The sequence below is a fragment of the Parasteatoda tepidariorum genome, chromosome 12 (genome assembly GCF_982258835.1).
Source record: "Parasteatoda tepidariorum strain Cologne lab strain chromosome 12, Ptep-v5.0, whole genome shotgun sequence".
Lineage (NCBI taxonomy): Eukaryota > Metazoa > Arthropoda > Arachnida > Araneae > Theridiidae > Parasteatoda > Parasteatoda tepidariorum.
Genome location: NC_141766.1, coordinates 10,260,749 through 10,285,308, shown reverse-complemented (window position 1 = coordinate 10,285,308; position 24,560 = coordinate 10,260,749). Strand labels below are relative to the sequence as shown.

Here is a 24,560-nt window from a genome sequence, read left to right as displayed (position 1 = left end):
TTCATTAGTGAAAATGGTGAGTCCCGTGCAGAAAGCATTCTTCATGTTGGAATTTAGAAAGGTTAACCGGCACAACGTCGAATATGGGGTACGGGGAAGTCTTCCAGTGCTATTGCACATGAACGTGACTTAGCGAAAGTTAATATGTTCTGCGCGATCTTATCACGCAAATTGTACGAACCTTTTTTCTTCTGTGAGCGAAGTGTTACCTAAAATGTATATCTCAACATGCTTAAGGTATGGTTGCTGCAAAATGTAATCCGTAGATACTAATTCTACGAATTACATTTTGCAGCAAGATGGAGCACCCTCACTCTAGGGTACGATGGTTCATACATTTTTAAATCGAAATATTCCAAACAGTTGGATCGGACGAAGTGGAGATGTCAACGATGTCTTCTCTTGGCCTCCGAGATCTCCGGGATTGACACCCTGTGATTCCTATCTATGGGGTTATGTGAAAGACCAATATATATGCGTTATATGCAATATAAGATATATGGTTCTCATGCCCAAAACAATTGAAAAACTCAAAGAATGCATTTGTAATATGCTTGCGTCGATAATATGCGTCAGAATGTATGGCGTGAAACGGACTAACGTCTAGATGTTGTCAGTGTGACCAAGGAAAATCACATAGAAAATTTGCAACGCATGTATACAAAATTTTGAAGTTCCTTTCAGATTCTGTGTATATTTTATCGATGAAATTCCTTTATATTAAATAGTTATAGCCGTTTGTAATCGCTATATTCATTTTGAATTACCCAGTATACAAAATGTGTTAATTTGTACTTATTTAAAAAATGATAGCTATATTATGAATGAAATACAGTACAAATGGTGTAACAAACCTTTTTACTAAGTAGACAAAATTCAACATATACCATGATATAAAGTATGACTACTGTTAACAAAGAATTTTAACACATGTCACTTTTACAATTAAATTTTTGAACATAATAATATTGTCTATTTCACGTAAATGTTAAATTGCGAATGTTATTTTTCAGCTTACAACATTCCTTATTACATAGAGCTTATCATTTTCACATAGAAGATGGGTATAACTCGGACACTGGAAATATAATATATATATAGAGATATATATTAACTATAAACATTAATATAAATAAATTTTGATTGGGAAAAACGACAGGAAAATGCCTTTTTTCAAGGAATACATATTGATGATGTGTGAGGTTAGAAGCATGTACAAAAAATTAATACACATTGCAAACACAGAATATTACGTCTTGTGTTTAAATAAATGACAAATATAAAATAAATTTGTCTATAGGAAATATAATGTTCTAATATTCTTTTTTTTTCTTTAAAAAAAAAAACTTAGACGAAAATTATTTTGCGTAGAAAAATTTAAGTTAGAAATAATTGTGAGAGAAATGAATAAAAGTTATTTTAAAACATAATTTTATACTTTGTTAAACATACTTTAATTGTTTAAATAGAGACGACTTAATTACATTTTAGAAAAAAAAAACAGTAGTAAATTTTGATATTTCTCTGGATAAAATAATTAGTGACAACATACATACTTAAATTGTTTTAACAGAGACAACATAATTAATTTTTTTGAAAAAAAGAACAATAGAAAATTTTGGGATTGCCTTAGAGAAAATAATTAGTGACAACATACGTACTTAAATTGTTTTAATAGAGATAGCGTAATTGCTTTTTTGAAAAAAAAACAATCGAACATTTTGAGAATACTTTAATTGTTAGTAACAACATACATACTTTAATTGTTTTAATAGAGACAACATAATTACTTTTTCGAAGAAAATAGAAAATTTTGATATTATTTTAGAGAAAATAATAAGTGACAAATTTTCTAGTTAAGTGCAGTGATTTCCTATTAAAATTCTAAATTTTGTGCGCTAATAACAAGTGCTAGCACAAAATATTTATTTTCTATTTCATTAAATTATATATTTTTTAAATCTAAATTTTACCATTCTCGGGATGCTATAGGCCAAATTACACAAAATAGACTTCCTTACTAATTAACAAAAATAATTTCCTTAGCAAATGTAAGGGATTAATTATAGCCTCTAACTGAGGACAAGAAATTGTAAGGAAAGAATTATTCTACGACACCTAAATTAACAATTTTGTAAAAAAATAATTTTACACAATTTTACTCAAAATGAATATCAGATCTATTACTACATACCGCAATAAATACTTTGCTTAAATGTGAGTGCTAAGTTGCAAAATTATTTCTCAGTTGATGGAATTTCGTTTTCTGAAAACTGTGTAATTTTCTACCAGAAGAAAAATTTTGCTTGGAGCTCTTTTCTTTCAGATGGCAAAATACAGACGGATTTCATAAATAGTTTACAAAAATGTATTTTTATACAGTAATAATATGTAAAGTCCTTTTTAGAGAAATTCAAAATCATTTCAGGTATTAGAAAAAAATCCCTATAGGTAAAAACAAATAAATATTATATGGATAGTCAAAGTTAATAAGTAGTTGATAAATATAGATCTATATTAATAAATTATTTATAAAAGAAATTTTTTAAAAGACACAAATTTACAACAATCATTTGATAAAAACACTAATTTTTGTTCGTTTTCTTTGAGAAAATTTATAGTTTAAAAATTCACTAAATTTAGTATAAATTTCAAAATACGAATGTATAATAATCATTAATAGCTGCTGTGGATATGATATTGTTTGGTCATCAGTGCCTAGTTTTATTTACAAATAAAAACTTTATAAATAATAGGAAGTTAAAGTGTTATAATAAATTATGTATATTTCTCACATTAACTTTTGGATTAATTTTAATTTGTAAATTTGATTATATAAATTATTATTTTGTATAATGATATATTATGCTTTTTGGGGTAAAGAAAAGCGAATTAAACAGCAGCAGTTGGTTAGAAAGTGTGCAAGAATGATAAAGTGCACAAAAAGATGCTGTATAGCTAGGTAAAGATTTGTTAAAGTGCTACAGAAAGACGGTGTGACTCTTTACGACTAATATGGGAATGAGAATGTCGTACGACACTTTTTGGTGTAATAACACTGACTTATTCACTTTCACAGCACAAACATGATTTTTTACAGTGAAAATGGTATTCTATCAGTTGGCAAGCTGGTCTACAGCATTAGTTATAAATAGAAATAGCAGTTGGCGTTTGTGATTTATATTTTTAAGTTTGTCTATGCTCACACAATAAAAGGCAGATAGAAATATGTTTAGATATTTTCTCGACGTTTATGCAAATACTTTCAAAGAAAAATAACAATCATCAGTTAGCACAAAGATGAAAATGAATTCGTTAGATTACCTTCCAGAGAATTCGCTTTACAACATTCAATTAAGTTATTAGTCATTCAACATTTTACATTCTCAGACTTTTAAATATACTTACATGGTATCACATGAGCTTTATATAATTTCAACATTAAGTACTTTAATACTAAATGTTTTTTTTTCTTCTAAGACAGCTATATTGAATTTTTTCCTTTTATAGATACAATAGGAAAAACAGGAAGTGTAGGATCCGAAAAATACTGTTTAAATAGTCAATGTTCATATGTTTGTGGAAGTATGAGAATTATTTTCAGCGATGAAACAATTACGTTGACATAAATATTCTTTGGAAACACAGAACTTGACACAATGAAACTAGAAATATTTTTTTTTTCAGAATGAAAAAAAAGAGAACAGCAGTATGCATCGTAAAATGCATTAAAATACACATACCATCAGCTGAGTGTTTTTGTGCTGAATGTTAAGTCTCTACAGAAGAGGGATTGGCACAGGGCAGAAATGGCAAATAACAAATGATATTATAAACCGCCTAAAGAGAACTTCTTAATACTTCTTGAGGAACCACAGAGGTATCAAGACTTAAGAAACGTTCTTGTGTACATTTCTAACTTCCGACTTTCCTGTCCGTTCTCAAAAAAGATCTGTATATCATCTTGATATGTCAAGACCCATACTTACAGCCATAAAAGCTGTCGTAAGAAAAGATTATAAGTAGTACAATCACTTAAAAGCCTTCAATTATATCATAGGCTTCCAAGCTGGACATGACAACGTAGAAAAGCCACAAACAGACAAACAGGATGGTTGTTGGTAGTTTATACCTCATTGGTCCGCCAAGTTCTCCACCCACGCGCTTATTGCGACGCATTAACAAGACGATGCAAGATATTAAGGCGCAACTGCAGAACATGGTTACAGAGAAAGCTAGACTTCCAGGTTCAACTTTAAATTGTGTTCCTCGGCTGTAGTGCACTATAGCGGCAATGGACCAAGCAATTCCTATACCTAAAAATACATTGACTGCATTGCTTCCAGTAACATTTCCGATTGAAGAATCTGCGTACTTGTCTTGAATTGCTGCTACTTTGCTAGCAAAAGTATCTGTAAAAGAAAGATAGATGGAATTGTTTATTTTAAATGTTTTATTAAATAGTATTTAAATATTTTAACGCACATTAGGAAAATAGTGAATATCAGAAAAGTAGAAACACATCCTACACAGAATGAAAGATAATGTTATACAGGATGGTTATAATTAAAGTTCCACGTTGAAATGGTCTTTGAAAAATATTGAACCAAATGTTATTCAACGCAGTAATAGTTTGTCATGAGAATTTATTTTCTGGCATTGAAAGCTTAAAAAATTACCACTAGGGTGAAAATGGCGCTGTATGCAATATTGTAAACCAAAATAAACATCGGAGTCTAACTTATTTCAAAAGCACTGCTTACGGTTATCTCAAAAACACCGTTTATGGTAATAATGTTGTAAAAATTTCACGGAGTTGAAAGATGTAATGCAAAAACATGTCTGTAAGATTCCTTTTGCTATTCTACGAGCTACTGTCGAGAAAGCAGAAATACGACTTAACTTGCGTTCGAAAAATGTTGGCTGCAATATAGAACGTGTTTTGCAACTTGTTTCAGAAACGATTAAATATTTTTTAAACCGGTGTCCTCATTTCTTATTTAATTTAATAATATTTTGGAAGTAGGGTGAAAATATTTCTTTTTGGCGGAAAATAAATTCCGATGGCCTTCTATGAACTATTGCCAAGTTCCATTACATTTTGTCAAGTAGTTTTCTTTTTATGACCATTTCAAAGTGGAACTTTAATTATAATCACCCTGTATTGCGTATTTTGATTGCTTCGATTATGATATCAATTATTGTGATTTCTCTTTGTTGCTTATTAATTCTAATTCTATATTCCCGATAGTAGAATTTACGATGTGAATCTGCAGCATTATCTTAACCCAAATTCGCCTGCGACCTCAATGCATTCAAGCAAAGCTATTATAAAAATTCAACTTATTCTATTAATTATGCATGCAACAAAATTTGTAAATATAAAGTCTTTAAAATTTATGCGCAAAAACTTTGTTGTTTAGATTTTTTGCAATACTGAAATAATAAAATGGAATAAATACGTATAGATTTCAGTATATAATCCAGGAACAGAGGTAAAGTCTTTACTACTTGTACTTGGCAGTGTTCTCCTAACTCTCATTGAAAACAAAAAGGTGCAATTTTTATTCGTTCATTTTCAAATCTGGTAACATAAACAGAAGTCTGTGCACAATATTTCAGAAAAAAAAAATAATGATTGGTTTTAAAGTTATAGCTAAAAGAGAGGTTTTTAATTGTTAATAATTAAAAAGTTCCTTGTGAACGAATTATAATTTTTTAAATTAGTTTCTTACTTTAAAATCTTGTTTATAGGTATTGAAATAAATATAAGTGGTTATGGTAACTGTGTAAAAATATAACGTACCTAAGCATTAAATTTTTATTTTGTCACTAAAAATGTCTTCGATAAATACACTTCAATATGTTTGTTCAATTATTAAAATATTAAATTAAGTTAATCAAAGCATTTAAAATTAAAGAATAGACATCAAAAATAAGTTAAAAAATTTTATGACAATAAAATAAAAATTGGTGATCTAGGAGTTTTTTGAAATTGTGAGAACATTGAAAAATTCCATTACAAGAAAAAGCAACTTCGTCAGCGTGAACTACACATTGATGTATTGACCTTTAAAAATTCATAATTTTATAATTCGGTAACGAAAACTCCGATTTTAACATGGTTTGTTGCACATTACTTATTAAATCGCGAATTCTTCTAAAAACTATCAAAACCAAATGATGATTTTTTTTTAAAGATTCTCTCATTCTGAACGTCTAGTGTCCCCTGAAATCAGTGTTTTAATTGTTATTGGAAACAAGTTTAAAGATATTTTAAAAACGATTCTCAGCAATTTTTCCGCATTCGTTTTTTTAAATAAAAAAGTAAAATGATATGGTGCAGATGAATGTGTAGATGTATCCTTGAATAATTTGCAGCGCCCTCTGCCATGCAGGAAAGTTTCTGCTACGAGGTATATAGCTAGTTTAGGATGTTTTGATTGTTTGATCCAAAATTTTCAAAAGTGCTTTAAGTTCAAGAATATTTATACAAGAAATAGTGTTTGCTAATCGTTTGCTTAAAATTAATTGCTAAGCAGTGAAGGATGAAGTGGTGCAGAAGATTACTGACGATCTTCACGTTGTTGTTCTTGTTTCTAATGCCACTTGCCATTATCTGCTTGGTGCAATCAATCGAATTTAAGGCAGATGGTGCGCTTATTCTCTTTTAATTGTGCCATATATGGCCAAGAATACGACATCAAACAAACACGCGTAACAGCCAGTTCATAGAGCGGGCCCGTTCATACATCCATTCATTCATCCACAGATCGTAATTTTTGCCTGAACCAGAGAACGATCAATCTCCGATTCAGTACCCCCAGAGGTGTAATTTGATATGGAAACATTGGAGACTTTTGTGACCTAACTGATTTTAACGAGTACCAGTCACCATTTACTACACGGGAAGTCTTAGACCGGTGGAGATTGAACCCAAGACCATTTGCACATGGGCAGAACGCCCTACCAACCAGGCTATCCCGTCCCGGTGATCTTCATAATCTTATTTAGATACAAATAAACAATTTCCGTAACTTCGAGTCTCCCAATACAAAGTACGTGCATGCTGAAGGCTTCAATTTCTATAATTTAAAAATATTATCCAGAAACTTCTTCCATTTAATTTTTTTTCCAGTTTGCAAATGTATTAAAGTAATTTGTTTCAAAAACCATGCATGTTTATCTTCCAATTAAATTTTTAAAAAAATATTTTTTAAATTTAATATTTAAAATTTTTTTTAAATTTAATATTTAAAATTTTTTTTAAAATCAGAATATATAATAAACTATGATGCTTAGCTCAAAATAATTTGAAACTTAATATTATAGTTCTGACGATGAGAATAATCACCAGACATTTCAGAAACGGAAATGAAACATATAAAAACGCTAAGATTTAGAAAAGCAAACATTTTTCAGCTTTAAGGAGTAAAAAATACTCTGAATTTTTTTAACGTTTTGTGATTTTCAAATCTAATACATATTTCATACTATCGAAATCATTTGTGCTGTATAAGCTATAATGGTCATTTTTATATATCATTTAAAGGTCATAAATTTTACCTGGAACACTTGTTCCTAGAGCTACCAGAGCAACAGCAGTTACTGTGTCCTTAAGTCCCACTGTGCAGCCAAAATGAGACGCTAAATCTCCAATAACTGCAGTTAAAAGACCAATTCCTATTATTGAAACAACAAAGCATAACCATCCATCTAACATATCTGTAAAAAAATATTTTTGTTATGGTAAAAACATCATAATTTAACAACTTAAAACACTAATAACACATTTTATGTTTAAAATTTAAGTAAGAACTGTTTAGAAATAAAAACTAAACGAAAGGAAATTTTCATGAAGCAAATTTATTTTTTAATTCTACACACGGTTCTCTTTTCTCTTCAAAATAGTTGTAAAGTTTTCTTAAACACTTATCATACCTTACAACTAGATTTACAATATCCTGTTCATGGTATCTTGTTGCCTGCTCCGATAACCAAGAAATCATGTTCGTTTTCACTTCTTCGTCATCGTTGTACTGATTGCAGCCAAAATGATGTCTGAAACACCGGGGAAAAGATTTAAATCACTTAGCGCAAGGTCCGGTCTGTATTTGGAGTGGTCCAAAACTTCCCAGCCAAAAGAGTCCTAAAATGCTCGGGACTGACAGTGGTGAGAGTCATTGACACGGAGTAGCTAAATTTCCTGTCAGCATTACAGTAGGAAGCTTAGATCTGTCGGTTAATGTTCAAATTTGCCGGTGAATGTCTACAGCAGACAGGTTTTTTGTCCACTAAAACGCATCAAAATTTGTTAAATTTGAACATTTTAAAGAACTGACAGTACAGATTGTCTACACAGCTATAACTGAGCACATTTGTTCCAAAGGAATGCTAGGACAGACGACATAAGCACTCGTTGCGACTCACGCGTAACCTTTTAGTGTACGCAACAAAATGGCGCTTACTTAAAAAACAGACCTCGTATTAGCGTACAATTTTTTCTGAACTTCAGTAAAGTGTCAAATTTAGTAACATTTGATTACATGATATTATACGCTTTATTTATAATAAAAAACGGATTAGTTTAATACGTTGATGAGATAGTAGCAAATTTATTTGGTATTATGATGTATATACAGATGATCACAAATTATGAGATAAAATGCACATTTACTATACATGAGTACTTTTTATTATGGATGCAGTACCAGCATGATACGTCCATAGATATTAAGTGTTCACTGTCAAAGATAAGAAATTAGGTTGACTTCTAATTCCGGTGCTTTGGTACGTGAAAGAAAGATTTTGACGCTTCCACGCCATTTCTCTTACCAGCTTAATTAGATCCCCACTGCGCATGCGTGAAACAGTTATTGACCGACAGGAGATTGCGCAGTTGCTATCAATTTAAGAGGAAAAAAGCTGATTGGTTAAAGAGAGGGAAAAATCTCTAATATTTACTAATATTTTGCTAATATTTAATTATTACTAATATTTAATATTTAAATATTTACTAATATTTAAACTGTTTATCTAACTAGTTAGTGAATTTAATATTATTTTATATTACTGATCTTAAATTTAATATTAAAGATAATTTAATTTTATAAATTAAAATTTTTTTTATTAAAATAGTTAAGAAAATTTAATACATTTAATTTAATATATTAGCAATATCCTTAGCAGTTTAGAAGTTGCATTTGTAAATCTAATAAACAAATCTGGTTGTTTCAGCTTCTTTTTCGAAAAAATGTTAAGAGCATGGAAACATTTTTTCAACATTAGGTTTATTTCGAAACCAAAGTAGCAATAAATGAATTTTATTTTTCATTAACTCAAATTTCTGTTAATTGAATAGTGGTTTCTTAATTAATACTATTCTATAACTAAATAAATAACTAGAAATAAAAGCCAATTAATCCTCTTAACTAATTTCTTTTTCTTTTCAACAATTCGATCCACTTCCTAAGAGCTTAATTATATTATTTAAAATGTTAATATCTTATAATTACAATAATTGGTTTTTAGTCAATTTTACTACATACAACATCTTTAAAACAAAAAAAATTGCAAAAATAATTAATGAATAAATAGAAAAGGAACAATGTTATAAAGAATCAAAAGTATAAATAAACTTAACTTTTATAAATTTTTATTAAGTTATTATTCTTATTATTTGCTAAATTAAAGTAAATATAAGTTATAATTTTGTTTTGTATTTTTAATTAAAATGTATTACAACAAGGAGAAATAACGTTACTTTTCTCTAGTGTCAACACGCTAATTAAGATATTTACTCTTTCATTGCACGAAAGAATATGATTCTTCTGTTTAACTAGTAGTATATATAAAAGTAAATATTTCACGCAAAATTGTAATTAGTCGAATAAAATTTTAGCATTTCAATAACTAAGCTAAAAGCCAATAAAACTAATTATTTGAGAAGAAAAATAAACTATAAGGAATTGAAGCTAGTTTTAAACGGAAGAAAGAAATTTTGGAAAAAAAATCACATTCTAATTAACAGTATAATTTATAAACATTATTGTAATCTAAAATTACTAAAAGTTATTATGCGAATCAGATGTATTAGAATAAAGATTTTTTTTTTGTTGAAAATTATGTATTTTTTTTTCTTCTTTTTCTTTAACTTTGGAAATTCTGAGATGGTTAAATGCCGCAAATATTAAAAATAGTAGCGAATTTATAAATAAATTAATTATATATTTCAAACCTTTTTAGAAAAATCAAATTATGCTTTTTTTTTTTAAGAAAAAAATGTGACTGAATGCAGTAAAACACTTATGTTTTGCTTAAACAGACCATATGTTATTATGTATGTTAAGCTTGATTAAATTATGCAGTAATCTTAAATGTTTGAGATAGTGAGTCATTTCGAAATTGAAAAATTATAAAAAAGCTCATATGATTGCTCCTTGTAGTATCTAGAGTTGCTGTAAAAAATCTAATGTTACCCCCGAAAAAGTATGAAATTTAGTTTTTTTTTTAAACGAGGATGAAGAGGATATATTCAAGTAAGAGGAAATATTGAATAGTATTTTTCGGACACTACAAAATCAAATTCAATATTTCGATCAATTCTATTTTATAACGATAGCTGAACAGCCAACCCAATTTTGAGTTGACGACTACAAATGTTCAACTCTGTAGCCTTGCAATTTTGAACCCAGTTCAGAAGACAAGGGAGCTCTGAAATCAATTATTGCAAGAAATTTGCTTTCGCTCAGGATTTTTTGATGGAACTAACCCGCATTTGTGCTACATGGAGAAGAAAACCACTAAAACCTCCCATGGTTAGCCTGACAGAGTGCTCTATCCTCTGAACCGCCACGGCTCTATTTCGATCAATTTCAATTTATTGGGGTGTTCGTTATAGCCTTGAGATGTAAAAAAATTTTTTTTCGATGGCCTAATTTCAAACATCCCTTACAGCCGTTCACCATCCCATGTGTTCTGTCTTGTAATTCATGCAAAATTTTATTACATGTTATTAGAAAATGGTGTTAATTGTACAAATTATGCCAGAAAAAAAATAGAACAAAATACTTTTTAGAATATATTGTAACAGTGTTACTTTTTCAGTAAGAACGTACAGAGTGACCATTTAAGTTCGCTACTACCGACAATCTTTTTAAATTTTGAGCAGCTGTTGCTAAAGTTAGTAAAATGATATATAGGTGAAGTAAAGGCTATGCGCTACAAAATGAGATCGCTTACAGTGCAAGCTGGAGGAAAACTGTCTAATTAGCGTTTATATCTCTAAAACAGCTCAAGATGTGAGTAAAAAGGAATTTTATAGGTGTAGATATTTTTTGATTTGATTAAGATTATGCACTCTGTGGACAGTGAGGCTAAGTAAGTAACGCTAAAAATTAGCCTTTGTTTTGGAATTTCCTAAACTGTGACATGATTGAACTGTCTTAAAAAATAATGCATCCTCTATCAATGTGTAAATCTTTAGAAAAATTTGAAAGTAAAGGAATCTTGTGTAAGCTGGTTGGTTAGTATTTTTTGTTGAAAAAAATCGTTCAAGTGTCAATGTTGGAAATTCCGAAGGATGAATTACGGTTACGAATCTGTGTTTTTTTTTCTTAGCACTAATATCCACAAAGTGTCTGTTTGTACAAAATTGATGAAATTCTACAACCTCGTAATTTACTTTTTCTCCAAATCGCGTGCTGTTTTCCAATTAAGAATGCTTATTCCTGCCAGGTGGATCAGTAAATAAATTGATATTGTTCCGTACAGCCACTTTATTATACCTAGACATCACTCTTGTTACAATCGTTCAAAAAGTGAAGGGATGGTTAGGGATTATGGATGTCAATCTGTAGTTTAGTGCAATATTTTTACCCCTTAGGGATGGGTGATTCATAAAAGTATTTTTGCAATATCAAGATGAGAAAAAAATAAAAAAATGGTACATTAAATATGGGCATTGCTAATTTGACGGAATTGTTTTGCTTTTATATTAATTATTATTAATCTAATCCCATTATTATTAGCTCAAAGTGTAAAGATATAATTTTAGTTTCGAACAAAGTAGTGGTGAATTTAATAAATCAAACTATTATAACCCCGCCCACAAATAAACTTCTGAAGAGTTTAGCTATCAGTTTTATCTTTTTATCATGATTGATAAAATTTTTCGCTTGCACGTATTCATGACAGCCGGGGCGAGTAAAGGGTTGATAAATCCAGTCATATATTTTTGGTATAAGAAAATGTGGATGGTTTTAGACAATCATTTAGGCTTACTGAATAGTATGACATTTTTTAATTTAAAAAAAATAAAAATTATGTTCATAAAAAATTATAAGGATAAAAAAATAGTTATATTTAAAAGGGGAAAATAGAAAAAGGACAGAGAATTCTAATTTTTAATCAATGTTAACTTTCTGAGAAGTCAAACATAAACTGAACAATAAGTTAAACAAATAAAGTTTCTCATAATTTAAATTGTTTTACATTGTTGTTGAAGATATCTCTCTGCTTTTGGAATACCTTTAAAGCAGCATATATCTAAAAATAAAATTTAAGTATTTATTGATTAGAAATATGACCAATGCTTTTAAGAATACAGATTTAAGATAAAATCACTTTTTTTCTGTATCTTAAATAAAATATAAAACCAGAAAAAGGGACATGAAAAATTAATTACTAGCTTAATTTTCTAAAAAGAATTTCATTTTTATTTATGTTCATTTTTAATTCTTTAAATATGTCGCGAATTTCTTAGTTTAGCATTCTTACTTTAAATTTTTTTCTTAAACATCTTTTTACCCTTGAATAGCTGGATACATGAAAAGAGTCTTTCTTAACATATTGGCTTAAAATGCAACATTTTCGTTTCTTTATGTATTTTATTAGAATTTTTTTTTTAATTTTTGAAAATTCTCCACTTACCGGCTGGTGGAATGAAAGCGAAGATCAATTTCCAGAAGAGGGTTATGAAATGCATGACGTAGTCAGAGCACGTTGGTAGTTTCGGTTCCTTCTCGACCCTTTCTTCTCCTTCTTCCTCTTCATCATCATCATCATCGTCATCCCCTTTGAACATAAATTAATTTTTTTTGCAATTAATTTTTGAAAAAAAAAACTCATTTACCATATCTTGAAAAATGTACTTTGTGGTTCAATACCTGCGCTTACTGTAATGGCTTCGATGAACTGCTCTTTCCATGAGGATGTGCCAATCGATAAGGATACGTTTGCTTTTTGGAATAGTTTGTCAACAGTGTTCTGGAAAATAATAATAGAAATGATTTGCAGTAGGTAGTAGGGGGACCGGAAAGTAATGTCGTTTCGACTCATTAAATATTCTTTATTCTTAAAAAACCAATTTATTTTTTCGATCCATTTCGATTCATTTTAGATCCGACATTGAAAGGTTATTGCTAACGAGGGTGAATACATTAATGATTAAGAATAAAATCTTGATAGAAATATCAAATGAACTGAGACGACATTACTTTCCAGTCCCCTTAATACATTAAAAACTTGATCTATTTTTTTAAAAAAAATGTTCAAGATGAGTATTATTGTTTTCTTGCTGAAAAATACTATCGTTTCCAAGACAATAAGATATTTCTGGGAAATACTACTGTAAAAGGTAGAAAAATGACATTACTTTGTTAAAAAAAAACATTAAACAAATTCAAGCATGGCTGCATTCGGTATGTAACCTTAGAAACCATGAAAGTTTATTTTTATTTTAAAAAAGAGAAGCCCTTTACAGACAAAAGGAAAACACCCTTTTTTTTGTGCCTTTATTATATATATATTAAGCGTATTACTTATAAATTAATGCATATTGAACTGTAAAAATAGTTTTTTATTGTTTAATGGAAATTCAGAAATAGTGCTTTTATAAAGTTCAATTGCTGTCACAATTTAAATAAAAAAAATAGTGTCCTATAGCTGTCTAACATTTAAAAAATACAAATAAATTTTTACCATATATTTTAGTAAATATTACTACTCATGTTGCGTTTGTTACTACATTGGTTTCTTGTTATATAAAATTTATATTTCGAGATTAATTTTCATGTGGAAATCTGATAGCCACTGATTTTCTTTCTGATCTTTTTTTTCTTCTCAATAGTACTATTCCAACATATTAGGTCATTTTTATGAAAATTGACATTCTTTTTCGTTTACGTAATTCGCATTTTTATTCGGTTAGTTAAATTTAAGCATCCAATTTCGTTATTAGTTTTTTTCGTTAATATTATTATATTTATTTTATATATTTTCATTTATTCTATATTTTAATACTTACTGACAATAGATTAGAAGAAACATCAGTGTTTGGAGTATCGGGCAAATATATACCGGACAATGGCACTTGACCTTAAAAAAACATCAGTGTAGGGTATACCGGGCAAATGTATACCGGGTAGTGGCACTTAACCTTAAAAAAACATCAGTGTAGGGTATACCGGGCAGTGGCACTTAACCTTAAAAAAACATCAGTGTAGGGTATACCGGACAAATGTATACCGGGCAGTGGCACTTAACCTTAAAAAACATCACTGTATGGTTAAAATATCGAATAAATGTAATTATATCCACGAATAAATTCATATCAAATCGAATGTAATAAATATTTCGGACATTCACCAAAGCATATCTGTGATTGTCGACATACACCGGTGAGGGTCCGAATGTACAAGAATGTAATGAAATATTCGATCTTTCACCGACGTATTTGGTGTTTGTCGACATTCACCGGTGAAAGTCAACAACCACCGATTTTGGTCCTTCGCCGTGACATATATATATGTAATATGTTGGAATTGAGGGAAAAAACGGTCACAAAATATAACACACTTCGGATTTTTTATTTAGAAATTGTAGTAAGCTACAAAATGTACTAAAATTCTTTTTTCACACTTAGAACTGTATATTAAGAAATTAAGAAATATTATAAAAATTATTTTTAAATTTATGAAAGATAAGAGAATAAAGTTTTTTTTTATATGATGGCATACAACTTAAAAGCTTTAAGTATTAACTTGAGTTTTATAATACCTTGAATTCTCTGCTTTCTTTAATACGAACTTGAACTTTATACGTTTCACCTAGTCTAGGTTTGCCAAGTAATGCAATTTTCTCATCTTCTGAAAGATCATCCCTATTTTCATTTATGTCTTGACCACTTCTTTCTCTCACATAATCTGAAAAAGGTTTAGAAATTGATAAGAAATAAAACCAATAAAAGTATTACTTGCTTCATACTAATTTCAATCTGAAATTAGACTAGTTGATATCTTACATTTAACTAAAATTAGTATTGTTTAACTTAATTTAATAAAAAGTTTAAATTAATTGAAATAAAACTTAATTAAACTGGAAATAAACTTGAACATTTAACTTAATTGAAATAAAAAGTTTCGTGTTGAGTTTGTGCAATTAGATAGTAAATATGGCTCTTTAAAGCACTTTCGCTAAAGAAAATAATAATAAAAAAACATCCCACTATTAAAGTGCTTTACACTTGAAGCGGAGCTACAATTTTAAGTTACATATGCAGTCTTGCAGCGAAGAATCATCTGAGCTTTAGAACCGACAAATAACGTATAATACTTTAAACTTAATAAACATTTTTCTTGCAAAATAGCCAACTTGGCGACATTTCTTCAACTTGGCGAACTTTTCCCGTCAAAATCAAAATTACCAAATTTAATGCCTTATTCTTATTTTTTTGCAACTTTTTACGAACCTAGATAATGCAGCATTGGGGTAAGTTTTAAATATTTAAAAATTAGACCACAACCGTTTTCTCAAAACTATAGCTTTTCTCCGTTTTGCGACATTTTCAGAATCAGCATGTGAGCGTTAGCTAAAGATAGGCTAAACTTGATCTAACAGTCATGCGTGACTGTTACAAACCAACAACAGTTATGAAAACAGTACATTATTTGCAAAGAAATATCATTTCATGCCATTGAAAAACAACCTTAAAATTATTCTATGTAACCTACTAACAGATAATTCCCATTTTAATTAATATCATGGCCTTTTTTTTATATAATCTGAAATGTTTTAGAAATCGATAAATAATAAAACAAATTAAAATATTTCTCTGCCTTTACATTAATCTATAATTTATATTAGAATAATTCATACCTTACACCTAAAGTTAGCATTATAATTTGCAACTGAAATATAGAAACTGAAAAAATTCCAAGTAAATAAAAAAACGATTTTGTTTAGTCAGCTTTTAGAGTTATTTCTTACACCTTCTGACAAATAATTCCTGTTTTAGTTAATATCTTATGTAAAATTATATGGTTAGGGTAAATAAAATATACTCTACCTAGCGAGATATACCATACAATTTTCATTCTAAAATTTCTGTAAAATAACCGGCAACATTCTATCGATCCAAACAACCGTGAAGTTCATGGTTAGGAACATTTTTTACCTTTGCGGTTTTTAAACTGATTACAACTAGCATGGTTTCTAAACCATAAATATGAAATTTAACTAAACTTTAGAGTTAGGTTATAGTAGGCTCTTCGTTAGGCAATGGGCATTGAAATTAGATTGTGGTTTGTCAAATGAACCGTAGAATGTGGCTTACTTTGTTTATTTGGTGGCGCCATCTGTCGTAAGCGATGGGAAATACCAGATTTTTGTGTGAAAGAGAGTATCATTTTCCAATAGTTTAAGGTCACCAATTGAGTAGTGCAGGACACTTCAAACTCATGACGTGTTGAAGGGAATGAAGGAATTAGTGTGGCGTCATCGCTAGGACTCGAACCTCCGTTATGTCGATTATGAAATCGACAAATTAGCCATTCTAGGTTAAAATATGCCCCCATCTATGCAGAACTAACTTGCTTGATTAGGTGGGTCTAGTTGGTGCGATAAAATTCAGGTTTTTTAACAGTATTAGGTGAAAGGAGTTGTTAAATGATTTTTATCACAGTTAACAGCTTGAATATCATATTTTTAATGATTATTTGACTGTTACGGTTGAATATGCTAAAATAACAAAATTCTATTTAACCATTTTTCCGAGAAATATCTAACAGTGTATGCTGGTAATAGTGTCTATGAAAAAGAACCTATTTAGCAATTATAACATATAGAACAACACTAACTAATGATAACCTACAAAGCAATTGTAACAATTATTAAACTATAGAGTATTGATAACAAACTTTGCAGGCCAGATCATGTTGGTTTAAAGTTTTTAGCTATGTGGTCCCAGCATATTGCGAAAAAAAATGTAAACTCGAATTTCACGAAAATGTCTTTGTTTTTGACGAAACTGTTTCATAGTATATGTTCCGAGGAACGTCTAGTCAAAGTGACGTTGATCACTTGCTGATCACTTCTATTGCTGATCACTGCTATTGCTGATCACTTCTTCGTTGGCAATATGTAGGTGGATCACCGTCCCCCCAACAACAGAAGGACAGATAAAAGCGGGATTTGAACCCTGGAATTTCCTGGTATAAGGTCTGCTTCTTGACCACCATACAGGCCGGTGTTTTTTTTTTTTTTTTTTTTTTTTTGTCATTCTAGTTTCAATCGTCTAGTTTTCATTCTAGTGAGTTATCTCCCACAATGCACTGCGATGAGGTTTCGAGTTTAAGGAAGCATTTTTGGCACTTATTTGAGAGGTCGTGTTTCATCAAGATACTGCTGAATCGTCAAAAGTGAGACTTTTTTCTGAAAGTGCAAGATAATGCTCTGACCCACCTAAGATCACGTGGTCTGACACCACTAAACTTCTTTCAGAAATACGTTAAACGCATAGCTTATGAAAGTAATCCTCAATCAATTCTAAATCTAAAACCCGGGTTAATGCATGTTATTGGTGAGCTAGTTTCAACTTCATCAAAATGTCATAGAATTTTTTAAGAAAAGACAAATTCATGGTATAATCTCCGGAGAGGAACTTCTGGCAGAAAAACATTCTGGAGTATAATTGCAATACTCTGTTCTTTAATTAGCAATTTAAGCTCGTGTAAGCAATAGGGCTTATTTATATTTCAATAATGCAGTTCAATTTTAAAGAACCTATATATAAAGAATGTGATAGCCACTTATTCTCCGAAAAAAAAACTCTTTTGAAACTTCGTATGGAACTATCTCAAGTATTGACATTGCTGAAGGCGATAGAGAAGAATGATGACTGCACTCGCGACAGGAAAAAAAATCAAAATCGATTTTACTTCTGAAGTTTTAAAAAAAGTGTTGAACCAACTATTATTACTTTTCTAAAAATATCTTATAAGTAAAAAGGTAAGTGAATTATTTTTTTTTAATATTCTTATAGAGTTAAAAATAGTTCGATAATCACACATGGATTTCCTTTTTTTAAGTAAAAAAAAGTTCCCCAAATTTCTTTCTCTTGTATTGTCTCTTTTTTTATTTTTATTGATTGACAATTTGTCTTCGTATTTCAATATTTTCCTCAATTTATTAACGAATTTCTATCTCCTTTTTAGGTTTTTAAAGGTTGTAAAATAGTTCATAAAATTGGGAAATATTAATTATTATATTTTCAACAGTCAATTTAGAGTTTTAGTTAGTTTTAATTTAAAAATGCAATTATTTATTAGATTTTTGAAAAATGTTATAAAGAGTAAACATTGTTAGTTCATATCTATTATAAAAAGTGACATCAGTTCAAAAAAGGGAGTGCTATTTACAGCTTTTGTTTTATAACTATTTGATTATAGTTAAAATTACAGTTTCAACACTTTAACGCATTAATCTGTTGAAACCAGTAAATCTACGCAAAATTTGCATCGTTGAATGATTCAACATTCCTGATAAGTTGCACTACACATTTACCTTTTATTGCACTGCACATTACTAGGAATTCCACTGTGAAAAGATGGTTATATGACAATTTATTAAATTGTAATTTTGCTATTTTCAGGTCACACAGTCAAATAACCGTAAAATGATGGTGTTCAAATTGTTTACTGTAAAAAAAGTCATTTATTCAGTATTTTCCTCTATCATTGCGAAGAAAACAGCCAGAATCTTATCCACACCAGCAACGATACAACTTGTAAAGCCACTTAGTTCCTTGCAGCTGGATACATAGTTTATCTGAGAGGTCTAATCTTTTAATCTCATGACTGATTTAGCAGGGGTTCCGAATTCCTGCAGTGATATCACAATATTCCCTTCACTACATGAGCATTTTAGCCCACTAGAATCCTCAATTGGTGATCCTGGAGTATAGGAATACGGAACTCTCTATCATGAATAGATAGCAGCACCACAGGGGTGCATAACACATAAAAGCGGTAAATTGCAACGCTAGATGAACTCTCGGTGCAATGCAACGCTCAAAAAACTAATTAAACTACATGTCCATTACTTAAAAAGCCTAACTTAATCTAACTCCACTGTCCAGTTAAATTTAATTTTTATGATTTTGAAGCTATGCTAGTTATAAGTAGTTACAAAACCGTACAATTTTGCATACGCGGTTTTTTAACCCCTTGGGGACGGGTGATTCAGAAAAGCATTCGTACAAAATCAGAATCAAGTTGCAATTAAATAAAAAACGGTAACTTAAATGTAGTCATTACTAATTTGACAGACTTACTTTGCTTTTGTTTTAATTATTGTTAGTTTAATCATATATATAATCAATGTTAATTCAAAGTATAACTAAATAGTTTTATTTTGAACAAAGTAATGGTGAATTAAATAAATCAAAAAATTATAACTCCGCCCACAAATAAACTGCTAAAGAAATACTTTGATTACCAGTTTTATCTTCTTACCCTGATTGATACGGTTTTTTGCTGTCACGTATTTGTGACAGTCGGCGCGAAAGGGTTAATAATGCCAGTTGTATGCGATTTCAAACGCACACAATTGAAGAATTTTTCCTAACCGCAAACTTTACAGTTAGTTACCATAAACTTTGCAGTAACTATAACCGTAAACTTTACAGTTTTAGACTGTGGTCGGATATTTTAACGTTATTTTAGAATGAAACAGCGTATAATCTCGATTTGTATTTCTGCTCTTATTTTGGTGTTGAGAGGATTCTATATTGTCTGAAAAGGTTTCAAATTTAATAAAAAACATTTCTTTTGTACGTTTACAGAAAAGTGAGCACATCAAGATTTTTTTGTTTATTAAAACAGATTTTAGTACTAGGAAGCAATATACAAGTTTTTTTAAATATTTTTGAATGGATATAAAATTTTAAAACTACAATTTTTATCTTAAATATGTTTCCAATATCTTTCAGTTGACAAGCGAAAAGCAGTGTTAGACATATAAAGTTTCTTTAAGTTTAATATATTTTTCATTAAGGAGGCTTTAGTAAGGTTCATATTTTTAGTGTTTACTTAAAAACTATTGAAAAATAGTTTTTAAGACAAATATTGACTTTTTATAACATATTTTATTGACAAAAAACTTGAAAATACTCATATTTTAGAACATAAAAAATGAGAAAAAATTACGTTAGTATATAGTTTTTTTTTAATAAATTTTACTTGAAATTAAATATGAATAAAGTTATAAATATCGTTCTGTTTATTAATTACATAAAAAACCACTTTTTAATGGATAGAAAATAAAAATTGCCTATGGTTCTATTAAATGAGATAATTAATATCGCTATTTTGTTTACTTGTAATAAATAATATCTTATTGATGCTATCAAATTTCTTTTGATCTTTTGCTTAGTGAAAACTCGCTAATTTCATTTCTTAAAACATAACTTAATTTAAAAGATGTTTCTATAAGCAAAGGAGAAGTAGACAAAAATTCACATTTTAATTTCAAAATTTCCTTCGACATAAAAATTCAACTCAATTAGTACCTAACGCTTAGGGAATTTTCTTAGTTGATAATGAGAAATGTTTATCTTCAGATTATTATTTGAAAGAAAAATTTAAAAACTATTCATCCATTAATCTATTTATGTATAATCAATTAACTAAATTATTCATTATGAAATAGAAATTATTCGTTTCTTATAAATTTATTAATGCAGTAACCAAATCAATTGAAACTAGAAAAATACAAGTGCACACAAAGATATACATTACAGGGATGATTTCTTAACCAAAACATTTCCGGCAATAATTAACCAAAATATTCTGTAGAATTTTTTGAATAATATTTATTATTTGAAGCAAACAAATTTTGCCGACTTTTTTGCTTTAATTTGGAAGAGTTTTCATTTGCAAATATATTTTTCTGTATAAGTTTCTTGGGATTATTCATACATAGAATAATGAGCCGTTGTAAAATACCTATTAAAGTAAATTTAAGTTCCGATTCCTGTTTTTTTCTTAATAAAATACAGTTTTCTCACTTACTTTAAGAGACCATAACTTAGAATTTCTTCATGAAACTTATAAACATAACTGGTATTTAATGAATCAACATTTAACTGCCTTTTCTCAGAAATAAAAATGCAGTTAATGCTTTAAGTCATAAATCTAGTCCTGCTCAACTAGTATTATAATATTTCTCATTACTCTGCTTTTCATTTGGCATTTATAATTCACAATTCATTTGAGCATTATTGTAAATCATTTCAATAACTTAGGACAACTTATTTTCAAAATAGCATAGAATATCAATCGTTTCCATATAATATCAATTATATACAAGTTGATATGACGGATGCTTCGTAATTACCTCCTCTTATAAGCATTTCTTGAATCCTTCGCAAAAATAGAGACAACGAAGCACACGCATTGGGAGGTTGTAAGTATTTACAGTTTGTCTAAAGTAAGAACTTCCTTAGCCATTTGTTTGAACCAGTGGCGGTGACTATGGTGACGAGGTATGACTATCTATGGTTTGGGTGTGGGGTCATTGTTTAGGGCAAGTTTTGGCTTAGGTCGGCAAGAGAAAGGTAATCTTTTTCTTCGGTCTATTGAGTTAACCCTAGAGTGAAGAGAAGCTTCCCTTCTTGAAATGCGTTATTCTTGTTTCCAAGGCAGCAGGTGGTCGCAGGCTTTGTATGTGGGGGAGTTTCTACCGTAGACATACTATATATAAGTCAGAGAAGTCGAAATTTTACAAAGCGCAGTTCAGGATGTTGGTCTTAGTACAATTATCAAAACCTGTTTGTCAACTGGTTGAAACTTGAAGGTGCTTTTAAAAATAACTTCTATACTTCATAAATCAAACAGGTTTTGATATTTTGAACACCTGCACTCCTTAATAGGGATTTATAAGGTTTCGATAACGTTTTTGGTTTTGTCCCTCGCTTAAATAATAATTTGTGACTCCTAAAATGAGTACTTTTTATTTTTTATTCTTGAAAGGGATTGTATTTACTGAAAAAGATTTAAAAAAAACTTAAAAAGCAATAGAAAAATAAAGCACTTCTAAAGCATCAAAGAAGTTAAAGGGACAATTCGTAAGATTGCTATGTGGTAACAAAAACTACACGACACAGATCACACCATAAAATTTTTATCATTAATAGAATTTTCTTTAATTTTTAATGAAAAAAACTCAATATAAACGTAAAAGATAAAAAAACAGAACACTGAGAAATTAACTAACTTAAGACTTAAGTAATAAAATTATGTTCTACCAACAAGTAAAGTAAACAGATCACACAAAACAAGCTTTATAATTAATAGCCAGTTTTGATTTCAAATAAATAATTAACATAAAAAATTCTAAAAACAATTGTTATTCTAAAAAATTGTTCATTAAAAATATGTGAGGAGAAAAAAACTAATCACTTTCAATTGGCTTGAAACGTTTTTAAAAAAAATCATAAAATTATCAGGAACTGCTGAATAGAATCACAGAGATTAAATCTTTTGTCATTGAGAATTTTTATAAACGAAAATTTTTATAAAAGAATAAAAAAGAAAAATTTCAAAGTTATAAAAACATTCAATACAAATAAATTTCTTTAAAGATCTTAATAAATATTTTGTATTTCGATTGGATTTAAAAATCTGGATGCTTTAAAATTTTTTTTTAGATTACGAGGTTGAAGATTAAAAAAGAAGAGTGTTTTTGAGGATTAAAATGCATCCATTTATTTGAACTGAAAGTAAAAACCAGTGAATTTTTTTGATTTTCTAAACGTCGAACGCTGTTTTCTAAATATTTATAATTTCAAGTCGCATGGTATTGTATGATGTTTACAGAAGAAGTAATTATATTAATAATAGTTTAAAATTCTACGAGAGACATTTTAACAAAATTTCATAACTTCTTTCATTCAGAAATAAAATTTTAATTTTTATCACATTTTGTAACAGGAAAACTAAGTAAAACTGTCTTATGCATATTAGTTTAAAGAATCAAAATTGCATAAATACGTATTTTTCTTCCTGGGAAAGAAACAATTCTTTTTTATTTCAAAATAAATATTAAATTCATTTATTAAAAAGTAAACATTGCAGTAATTATTATCAGATATATTTATTTTTAAACTTCAAAAATAAATCGCATGGTATGTTTATTACGCACTTAAGGGAATAAAATTTGTTTTATTTTTTAATTTGTTTTAAATTTTTAATGTTTTATCCTTGTTTTATTTTTGTAAACACGGTTAGAACTTTCTCTGGAAAAATGGTTGAATAACAATTAATTTAATTCTATTTTGCGATATTCAAGAAAAACAGTAAAAAAACTATAAATAAGATGACATTCAAACTGTTAACTGTGAGAACAGCCGTTTATTAACAACTTTCTTTTAAAAACTGTTAAAAAACCAGAATTTCATCGCCCCAACTAAGCCTACCTAATAAAACTATTTAGTTCCTTGCAGTTGCGTAAATATTATAGCCTAAGAGGGGTAATCTGTCAGTCTCAGTACCGACAAAATTGGGGTTCGAGTCCTAACCTTGACACCATAATATTTTCTCTATTCCATTACAAATATGAAAAGCTTTCAGCGTCCTGCGTTTCCTAATTCGTGTCCTGCACTCTCTAATGCCCATTATATAACGAACATCTTATGGTAATTATATCACAGATTATGCCATTATTAAACCATATCACAGATTATGGTTTTGAAACCATGCTAGTTGTAAATGGTTAAAAATGGTTCTTTACCGTAAGCTTTTTTCATATTCCATTAATTGGATGGGCAGACTGCTGCCGGTTACTGTACCATAATTTTGGAATGAAATTTCTAACTTTGCCCAGCGTGGTTTACCGTTTCTTTATTGCATGGCTATTGAGAACCACTATATTTGAAACAAACATTTTATTAATTTGTTTTCATTAGTAAAGTGCGTGTCAAATTACTACTTTGCGTCTTTGATCTTATTTACATATTAAATTCTTTATAGTAATTGATTTCTGTAACTTATGATATATTTAACATAATATTATTTTCAAAACGGAATTACCCATGTGATAAGATATGATTTTAAATTCAAGCATACTTTAAATCAGAATTATATACTTGTAGAATATACTTACATCACAGTAATTCATAATTATATACTTGTAGAATATACTTACAATACAGTAATTCATAATTATATACTTGTGGAATATACTTACAATACAGTAATTCTTAATTATATACTTGTAGAATATAC

The 24,560-nt window shown here is 29.0% G+C and overlaps 1 protein-coding gene across 5 annotated transcripts in view; it reads right to left on the bottom strand.

Annotated features, from left to right (window-relative positions):
• Positions 1–839: 839 nt before the first annotated feature.
• The window catches only part of LOC107452633 (sodium/calcium exchanger 3), a 257,682-nt gene continuing 233,961 nt past the window's right edge, over positions 840–24,560 (bottom strand). For all 5 annotated transcript variants that reach the window (XM_016069177.4, XM_016069197.4, XM_016069183.4 and 2 more), the window contains 5 exons: positions 15,058–15,203; positions 13,167–13,266; positions 12,931–13,074; positions 7,567–7,725; positions 840–4,412 (listed from right to left, as the gene is read on the bottom strand). In XM_016069177.4, the coding sequence (XP_015924663.2) occupies positions 4,036–4,412; positions 7,567–7,725; positions 12,931–13,074; positions 13,167–13,266; positions 15,058–15,203 (926 nt within the window). In that variant the 3' untranslated portion in view covers positions 840–4,035. The remainder of the gene's footprint in view (positions 4,413–7,566; positions 7,726–12,930; positions 13,075–13,166; positions 13,267–15,057; positions 15,204–24,560) is intronic.